General features: G+C 33.1%; 2 protein-coding genes across 6 annotated transcripts; both read left to right on the top strand.

The window, feature by feature from the left end:
- Positions 1 to 4,005: 4,005 nt before the first annotated feature.
- LOC125221194 (protein FAR1-RELATED SEQUENCE 5-like) lies at positions 4,006 to 4,730 on the top strand. Its single transcript, XM_048123319.1, has 2 exons — positions 4,006 to 4,609; positions 4,705 to 4,730. Exons 1-2 carry the CDS (start codon positions 4,006 to 4,008, stop codon positions 4,728 to 4,730), a joined length of 630 nt encoding a protein of 209 aa, XP_047979276.1.
- Positions 4,731 to 6,740: 2,010 nt separating this feature from the next.
- Positions 6,741 to 9,873, top strand: LOC125218713 (probable disease resistance RPP8-like protein 2). Of its 5 annotated transcripts, none has more exons than XM_048120457.1 (3): positions 6,741 to 7,092; positions 7,282 to 7,650; positions 7,729 to 9,873. In XM_048120457.1, exons 1-3 carry the CDS (start codon positions 6,891 to 6,893, stop codon positions 7,770 to 7,772), a joined length of 615 nt encoding a protein of 204 aa, XP_047976414.1. In that variant the 5' UTR covers positions 6,741 to 6,890; the 3' UTR covers positions 7,773 to 9,873. The 5 variants fall into 5 exon arrangements, 4 of the variants coding, with proteins under 4 accessions (XP_047976414.1, XP_047976413.1, XP_047976412.1 ...); XR_007176007.1 differs by having other exon boundaries at positions 6,743 to 7,092; positions 7,282 to 7,823; positions 9,199 to 9,873; XM_048120456.1 differs by having other exon boundaries at positions 6,743 to 7,092; positions 9,199 to 9,873.
- The last annotated feature ends 393 nt before the right edge of the window (positions 9,874 to 10,266 follow it).

Below are 10,266 nucleotides of genomic sequence, written 5' to 3'. Positions count from 1 at the left end.
CACTTAGGGTGCAAAGGAGCCTAATGCACCCTATATATATATATATATATATATATATATATATATATATATATATATATATATATATATAGGAAGATGATCAAAACAAGTATGTGTTTAAATCCAGAAATGCAGCCCAAATCTTGGCCCTAGGATTAGATGATCTAATGGTCAATAATTAACCCAAAACACGGAAGGTCATAATTAAGTAGTTTTAGGTCATATTATAAGATTTGGGTTTATGTCATGTTAAGATCATTTTAGGTCATGCTTTGTTAGCATGACCTAAAAATAAACTAACTATGACCTAAAAATGCCTTACGTATGACCGTGTTCTGCATTTCTGTATTTAAATCTGGTCTTCATAGATCAAAACCCTATATATATATATATATATATATATATATAGTTGTAATCAATGTCGAACCCTTCTTAAATACCGAACTAGAGACTAAATCTGGGCCATTAGATCTAGTTTTCTGATGAGATATGCTGTTGTGTAAGTTTTTTTCGCGCTTCATTACAAGCCAATTTTACTTCATTGTATAAATTTATTACTTCATTTCATACGTAATACTTTGAAACTACAATATGTTTTTACTTGCTTCAAGTAGGTTTTGAAATGATTCATCATATGCTTCATTGGAATTCATTGACCTGGGTTTTTACTTTATTCACATTTAAAAATGCAATTTATTCAAGTGGGTTTATTACTTCATTCAGAAACGTTATTACTTCATTGAATAAGGTTTTTACTTCATTCCTGTAGGACTTCAAATGCTTCTACACATAATTCATTCAAAAAATTTATTATATTATTCCATGTGTTTATTACACCATATCAGCTCCGTAACGGTGGTGATAGATATTGTAGAGAGAAAAAACGGCACGCGATGGAGAAACTGCATTTACGTATTGGAATGAAGTAATAATCCTATTGGAATGAAGTAAAAACCTACTAGAATGAAGCAATATATTCTGGAATGAAGTTAAATCTTCGTAACGTGTTAGTATGACTTATTTACCTTCGGATGAATTAAAATAGACTGGTGATGAAGGCGAAAATAATTTATAAATTTGTGCATCTCATCCATAAAAAACTAGATCTAAAAGCCTTAATTTGGTATGGTTCGGTGGTTCGGTCTTTAAGAGTGGATTTGTGGATAATGGAACTATATATATATATATATAGAGAGAGAGAGAGAGAGAGAGAGAGAGTTGTGATCAATGTCGAACCAATTTTAAAGACCGAACTAGAGACCAAATCTGGGCCATTAGATCTAGTTTTTTTGATGAGATGTGCTGCTGTGAAAAAATTTTCGGCTTCATTACAAGCCCATTTTACTTCATTATATAGGTTTATTACTTCATTCTGTACTTCAAATGCTTCTATACATACTTCATTCTAACAATTTATTACATTATTCCATGTGCTTATTAAACCATATTAGCGCCATGGCGTTGGTGATAGATATTGTAGAGAGAAAGAACGACACGCGACGGCGAAACCACATTTACGTACTGGAATGAAGTAAAAACCTACTAGAATGAAGTAAAAACCTACTAGAATGAAGTAATATATTCTGGAACGAAGTTAAATCTTCGTAACATGTTAGTATGACTTATTTACCTTCAGATGAATTAAAATAGGCTCGTGATGAAGGCGAAAATAATTTATAAATTTATGTATCTTATCCATAAAAAACTAGATCTAAAAGCCCTAATTTGGTAGGGTTCGGTGGTTCGGTCTTTAAGAGTGGATTTGTGGATAATAGGACTATATATATATATATATATATATATATATATATATATATATATATATATAGGGATGTGATCATATCATAACCCCCAAATCACATAATAACTCTATAACCAAATCTGGACCACACATATTTGATAATCTTGTGGTTGAGATTCAAACTTAGATTTACTTCATAAAAAAGGCGCAGAGGGGTAAAAATGTAATTTCCTCATTTAATTTCTGAATTTTACTCCAAACTCGTTTCAAACTTTCATTCTGTTGGAACTCAATTCTCTCACCTTCTAACAGATCGATTCTCTCATCTTCATCTTCCATATTTCTCGCCTATTTTATTTCAACATCTCCAGATTTTCTTCGATTTGGTTCATTATTCCATAGTCTCCAGATTTTGTTTCCATATTTCTCGCATAATTGTGATCGGGAAGATGTTTTCAATTTTGCGTTCTTATTTTCATTGATTACCTCTTCAATTGCTGTCAGAATTTGCTTCGATGGAGTCTGTAGCAAATAACGAAGGTAACAATCATTATCTATGTACATTCCTGTTTGTGATGATGCTTTGAAGCCAATGATTGGTATGAAATTCAATACATTAGTAGAAGCAGTTGATTTCTATGAACATTATGCTCGTTCAGTTGGTTTTTGGCATTCCTCATGTATTGAATTTGATTTTAGATTAATATTAGTTGTCGATTGGTTTATGTTTCTGATGTACTGAAATTCTTATTTGATTATATTATGTATTGTCGATTATGTGTTAAGATGATACTTTTGGCTTATAAATGTTAGGTTTACTGCATAACATGATAGTTTTGTCGGATAAAATGATACTCTGATAAAATGATACTATGATAAAATGATACTCTGATAAAATGATACTATGATAAAATGATACTCTGATAAAATGATACTTTTACTGATTTGTAGGTATGTACATTCCTGTTTGTGATGATGCTTTGAAGCCAATGATTGGTATGAAATTCAATACATTAGTAGAAGCAGTTGATTTCTATGAACATTATGCTCGTTCAGTTGGTTTTGGCATTCGTAAAATGGGCAACAAATCAGTTCAAGGTATTACTAAGTGGCAGTATTTGGCTTGCAGCAGACAAGGCTCTAAGAATTTTATACCTGGTCATGCATCCCAATCAACTGAAGTGTCTGTTAAGAAGCGTAGGTGTCGGTCATTTAGGTGTGAATGTCTTGCTAAACTCAACTTGAGATATTTTTCAGATGGCATGAGGAGAGGATATGAGGTTTATCAGTTTGTTGAGTATCATAATCACTTAATGGTTGCGGATGAGCATAGGCATTTTATGATGGCCAATCGCAATCTGGATCCTATTCATCGGAGGTTTATGGAGGATTGTGGCAGGTGTAATATTGGTCCCACTCTCACATTCAAACTTTTGAAGGAGATAATGGGTGGACCTGAAAATGTTGGATGTGATATTATTGATATTAGAAATGGTTATCGTGATATTATGTCCAATATTGATGGTTCAGATGCTCAAATGATTTTTGATTATATGCGTTCTCAAAAGGAATCATCTTATGCCTTCTATTATGAAATTGAGATAGGATCTCATGGAAAGTTAACTAGACTCTTCTGGGCTGATGCTATTTCAAGATGAAATTATCATATGTTTGGAGATGTAATTTCATTTGACTCAACATACAACACTAACAGGTATATTACTTTTGTTGCTAATAGACATAAAATGATACTTTTTGCTGATTAAATTATATTTCAGTTGATAAAATGATACTTTTGGCTGATAAAATGATACTTTTCTATATGCATGAAAATATAATTCATTTTTATGTTATATTATGAAGGTATTGCATGATTTTTGCTCCATTCACTGGAAAAGATAACCATTCTTACATTTGGAGCTGGCTTGTTATCAAGTGAAGGTAGAGACTCCTATTCTTGGTTGTTTGGCTGTTTTGTTCGATGCATGGGGGTAGCACCCAAATTGATTATCACTGATCAAGATTGGGGGATCAAACTTGCTGTTCAACAAGTACTTTTACAAACAAGGCACCGATGGTGTATGTGGCATATCATGGTTAAGGTGTCAGATAAGTTGCCCAAATCTTTACTTGGTAATGAAGATTTCAAAAAAGAGTTGAATGCATGTGTTTGGTCTGATTTGTTAGAGCCTGATGAGTTTGATATAATATGGAATGATATAATGGAACGGTATGGATTAGAAGACGTGCACTAGTTTGGATCAATGTTTGAAGATAGAGAATTCTGGGTTCCTGCTTATTTTCGAGATTTTCCCATGGGGTCGCTTCTTAGGACTACATCGATGTCTGAATCGGAGAATAGCTTTTTTAAAAACTACACAAAGCCACGTGCAAATCTTGTACAGTTCATCAATTTCTTTAATTATGCTGTGGGAGATCAAAGGAATGCCAATTCACGATTGAACTACTTGGATTACTCAACTATTCCTGATTTGTCAACCCAATTGCCTATTGAGAAGCATGCATCTACAATCTACACTGATTCTATTTTCAAACATGTACAACAGGAAATAAGTACGGTATGTGAGATTGTTTCTATAACTGTTGAGGATAACATCAAGATGCATCAGGTCAAGGACCAATATGGTAGAACATGGGATGTTAAGTATGATTGTAAGCAAGACACATTCGACTGTAGTTGCAAGAAGTTTTCCAGAATTGGTTTGTTATGTTGTCATATATTTTGTTTGTTGAAGAATAAGTCTGCTAATCTCATTCCTGAGAAATATTTTGGTCGAAGGTGGTTGAAGAGCTCTTTACTAAAGGCAGCCCATGGTCTACCATCTGAGGAACAACAACCATTTGAACGTGTGCTCCATTTTTAACCTTATTTGTAAAAATTCTATTTTTTAGTCAGAGAAATGATAGTATTTATTGTAATAATGTTATCTTTTATCTTGCAGATTTGGATGAAAAGCAGGAAGTCTGACTGATAAAATTATAAAATGATATTCGCAGCAGATAAAATGATACTTCTGAATTATATAATCGTTTTATAATGAAATGAGTTAATGCAATAAAAGGTCAGTATATCATTATCATTTGTTGTAAAAATTAATGGAAACTTCTAATCATAGACATATCATAGACAGACTAAAATGACAAATTATGACTCTTAATAATAAATGGTAAGACACAAAATATTTATTAGGGACGAAGGTATAAAATATGTACTTTCCCAGCATGTACGCTACAAATAATCTCACAATCGTTTCATTGAATTTTACTTCTAATTCATAAAATCATTGCACCTTCGAACAAAAATAAAAAATCATTGCACACCTATTTAATCCTCTCTCCCTAGGTCTAGGCCCATAGCTTTAATCGGTTGTTGTGGTGTGAGTTTGTGGTGTCAAAGGCCCATTGCATTTACTAGAGCCCGTATTATAATACTTCCTCATTTATCTCTGTTGAGGTAAGACTCACTCTTTCTAACAATACTTTAATTACCTTTTTTATATTTATCTCTTCTTACTTTGTCAATTATGCACTAAAAACCATGCCCAACCCAAATTATATATTATTGTGGGACGGAGGGTGTAGTATTTACTATTTAGTACTCCCTATGTCCCCCATTATGTATTCTAATTTTTCATTTTGATCCATCCCATATTAATTGTTCAACTTCATTTTATCACTTTTTGTAGTGGACCACACATTCCAATAACTTATTTTTCCTCACATTTTATTATAAAACTAAGTATATAAAAGTAGAACTCATATTAACTTTTTCAACCACTTTCTATTATGTTTCTTAAAATTCGTGTCGTGTCAAAGTGGAAAACATACTAGGGGACGCCAGGAGTAATTTATAATACTCCCTCAATCTCAGTCTATATCCATTTATGACAACTTTTTACTTTTTCCATTTATGAAAAGTTAAACATTTTTTCTCATTTACATTATTTTCTATTACTTTATTTTTTGTCTTCATCTCTATACCTTTTTTTTCCCTTTATTATTTTTTACTTAACTCATTTAACACAACTTTTTAAAAACCGTGTGCTAAAAATAAATGTCTCCACAACCGCGAAACAGAGGAAGTACTTTATCATTTATGGGTGTCACCATCATTATAGAATTTCAATTACTTTTTCTCATTCTCTCTTACTTTACTAATTACTCCCCCTGTCCAATAATAAGAGTCACATTTTATCATTTCGGTTTGACACACAATAAGAGTCACATTTCACTTTTATCATAAATAATAAATAGGTCTCATATTCCACTAACTCACTTCACTCTCACTCTATTATAAAATTAATATTAAAAATTAGACCTCATATTTCTCTCACTTTTACAATACACTATTCTTTATATTTCTTAAAATCCGTGCTCATAACAAATGTGACTAATATTGTAAAACGGATGGAGTATTAATATACTCCCTCCGTTTTATAAAAATAGCAACTCTTTCCATTTAAAAATTGCAACTTTCAAACTTTCTATTTTAGGAAATTTTTATACCCTTATACATCAATTTATTTACCACTTATACTGAAGTGTGCACATAATCCACTAATATTAATTCCATTACTTTTTTCTCTACCTCTCTTTTATTTTACCAATTTTTCTCTCTCTCTTTCTTACTCTACCAACTTTCCTCTTCTTCTCTCTTACTTTACTAAATTGTACATTAAAACTCGTGTCGTTTGAAATGTTTCTATTTTTAAAAACGGAGGAAGTATTAACATCCTTGATAATCCTAAATGACTTTTATAGGAAAGAGTGAGTAAAAAATTTGATGACAACGTACTTTATTTTGTTTACTTAATTGTTATGCTATTGTTCACACTTAGTGGATTTGCAGAAGGCCCAACAACCAAATGAAAGTTGACGAATACAACAGTAATAAATTCGTGGTTCTAATAAAGTAGCTAGGCTACAGGATAATGATTGTAGTGCTCATAAAAATATCTTGCAGAAATCACATTCTACTTCATAATTGCCTTCCTTCCTTCATTTCTTTCTTTCTTTCTTTGTATTTCAAAAAAAGCTTCAAGTCTCAATCGTGGTGTCAAAATACCATATTCATCTGATCATTTCAATTCACATTGTGTTTAATTTGTGCATTATTCATAGAATTAAGATGGCTGCTTATGCAGCTCTAGTTTCTCTTATGCGTATCATAGTTGATATTGAAACTCATCCTTCCCCTCCGATTTCTTTCGACAAAAAACAAGTAGAATCTCTCAAACAAATAGTTACCTTCTTGCAGGAATTTCTCGAAAGCTACAAGTCACCCTACGAGTATAGCGACGAAGCAGATCCATTGGAGATTCGCAGTATGGGTGAGTAGATTTTTGCATAAATATTGCAAATTATTTATCTATTGCCATTGAATTAATATGTTATACGTATTTTACTAGGATTTTGTTAATTTTTGATTTAGATGAAATCAAATTTGATACATGTTGTATTTTTTTAATAAAATCTGATTAATTGCCATCTCTATAACATATCCCTAATTCACATTGCAGATGCAAGTGATACAGCTGCAGATGTGATTGAATCCTATATAATTGACACCATTCAGCTTTCTGCATCAGTAACTGATGATGGTGTTGATGAACAAATCCGTTGCATCCACTTCTATCAAGATCTACAAAATGTGATAGAAGAAATTGATTTGATCAAGAAAGAGGTGGCTGGGATTATGAGGGAGAAGGTAGTTCACCTTAGAAACTCAGGTTCTGATGATGCTGGTTTAAGATCCAGTTTCACTGAGAAGAACAATCTCATGGTAGGGTTTCTTGAGCTCTTGAATAGGCTTACTGATGGACGTTCCTCTCGCCAAATCATCCCTATTGTAGGGATGGGTGGCATTGGCAAAACCACTCTTGGAAAAGGTACGTTGGTACTCGATCTTATTAAGGAGCATTTTGATATCTGTGTGTGGGCTACCATTTCTCAACATTATATTATAGGACAACTCTTAGGCAATTACTCAATCAAGCTAGAGGGTACTTGAGCAATGAAAGTGAAAAAGACTTGGGAGAAATACTTTCCAAATATTTATCAGGTATGAGGTATCTCGTTGTAATGGATGATATTTGGAGCATAGAGGTCTGGGACAAGATGATGTTTCTCTTTCCTGAATACAATAATGAGAGTCGAATAATAGTGACAACTAGAATGTCAAACTTATTTTCCCACTTGACTGATAGCCACATTAAGATTGGATTTCTAGACGAGGTTAGTAGTTGGACTTTGTTCTCCAAAATTGTATTTGGGGAACAAAGCTTTCCTACTCAACTGGAGACTATTGGAAAGAAAATCGTAGAAAAGTGTGATGGACATCCTTTGTCTATTGCTATGATAGGGGGGTCTAATGGCTAAATCCGAACTTACACTAGAATATTGGGAGCGCATTGAGGAAAACGTAAGCTCTATAGTGAATTTGGAGGATGATGGTTATTGCTTGAGAATATTGAAATTGAGCTATAACCACTTGCCTATCTATCTAAAGCCATGTTTTCTATATATGGGAGTGTTTGAGGAAGACATGGAAATTCTTGCTTCAAGAGTCGTCCAACTATGGGTTTGTGAAGGATTTCTTAAACCAATAGACAATAAAAGCTTGAAAACAATCGCCGAACAGTATTTGAAAGAACTAGTGGATAGGAATCTAGAGTTCATAGGTTGGGGATACTTGGGAATGTAATATCCTACAAAATTCATGATTTACTAAGAGATCTATGTATGAAAGAAGCTCAAAAACAGAGGTTTTTTTATGTCTTGAGGAAGAAAGTCTTCAAGGAGTAATTAGCCAACAGTGTATTGTTATTCCTAAAAGCACTTCAAAAGAAAAAATCAAGGATGCCTTAGAATATATGACCCATGCTCGTTCTTATCTAGTACTATGTGGTCTTAAAGAACTTTGTCAATTCCCAAATTCTAGATTTTTGAGGATATCGCATACGTATGATATACTAAGTGAAGAGGAGTATTCACAAATGTTTGAGTTGATGAACTCACGATACCATGCTTTTGCAATTTATGAGAAGTTTGTAATTCCCTCTTCCATCAATCTGCTTTGAAATCTCGATACCCTAATTATACGTTGTTGGGAAGATTTGATTGCACCAATTGAAATCTGGAAAATGTATAAACTTCGGCATCTCGAGTATGAATTTTGGAGAATGCATCTCCCGGATCCTATTAGAGTGGACGACGATGATATTATCATCATGGAGAATCTAGAAGTGCTCATAGGAGTGAATAATTTTAATGTAAGTGAAGATGTTGTTAAAAGAATTCCCAATATCAAGACACTGAGTGTGAAATACGATGGGCAGCTAATTGATATAGTACAATATCTGAGCTGTCGACGTTGTCTTAGTAAACTGGAATCCTTGTCGTTGATTGTCTACTCCACTGATATTGGAATGCTGCAGATCAACTTCCCACCCTCCCTTATAAAGTTGATTATTCAACTACCACGTCGTTTTGAGTGGGAAGAACACATACTGCCAAGTATAGGTTCCTTACCACTTCTTGAGGAGCTCAGATTACGTAGAGATCGCTTCAGAACACGTGAGTGGGAAACAGTTGAAGACCAATTCCAGAGTCTCAAGTCACTAATATTGTTTGAATGTGATGATCTAGAAAAGTTGACAATGTCAGAGAGTTCCCACTTTCCACGTCTTATAAAGCTCCATCTTTTTTGTTTAAATGAATTGAAGGAGATTCCATCAGAAATCGGAGATATACCAACACTCAGGTCAATTGTATTGACATATTGCAAAGAATTAGTGGTGTTGTTAGCTAAAGAGATATTAGAGAAACAAGAGGATTTACATGGAGATCAACTAGACCTTCTTGTTCACGCTACAGTCCGGAAGGAAGATGAAGCACTGGAGAAGTTGGCAACTTCCAATTTTAAAGTTACAGAGATGCGTTGATGCATACTTTGATTTCACCCCTCTTCTTTTCTCTCTGTTTTTCCAGTCAAGTTTGCTCACTCTTTCGCTTCAAGTTGATATTTGCTTGTAATATGTTAAGCTCAATTTTGGGCTTAGTAAATGTGTAGAAGCCCTATTAATAGATTTTGAATGGAAGCTTATTACTTTCTTCCGTCCTTAAAAATAGAATATTTCTATTTTAGTTCATTTCTTAAAATTATCTATTTTCTCAGTCCCCAAAAAATATGCATTTTAGATTTAACACGAGTTTTAATGTAAAATTGGTAAAGTAAGAGAGGTATAGAGAAAAAACAATTAAAATATTGTTAGTGAGGAATGAAGTCCCACCTCATAAGAGACAAAAAAAGTTTCCAAAATTGGAAGTACATATTCTTGTGTGACGGACTAAAAAGGAAAGAATACGTATTCTTGTGAGACGGAGAGAGTGTTTTCTAATCTAGTAAGTACTCCCTCTGTCCCATTAGAAATGAAACATTTTCCTTTTTGGTTTGTCCCATTAAAAATGAAACGTTTTTCCTAAAATGGAAACATCTTTATCTC

The sequence above is a fragment of the Salvia hispanica genome, chromosome 4 (genome assembly GCF_023119035.1).
Source record: "Salvia hispanica cultivar TCC Black 2014 chromosome 4, UniMelb_Shisp_WGS_1.0, whole genome shotgun sequence".
Classification (NCBI taxonomy): Eukaryota; Viridiplantae; Streptophyta; class Magnoliopsida; order Lamiales; family Lamiaceae; genus Salvia; species Salvia hispanica.
The sequence above is the reverse complement of the archived record's forward strand: the minus strand, read 5'-3'. Positions and strand labels throughout refer to the sequence as shown.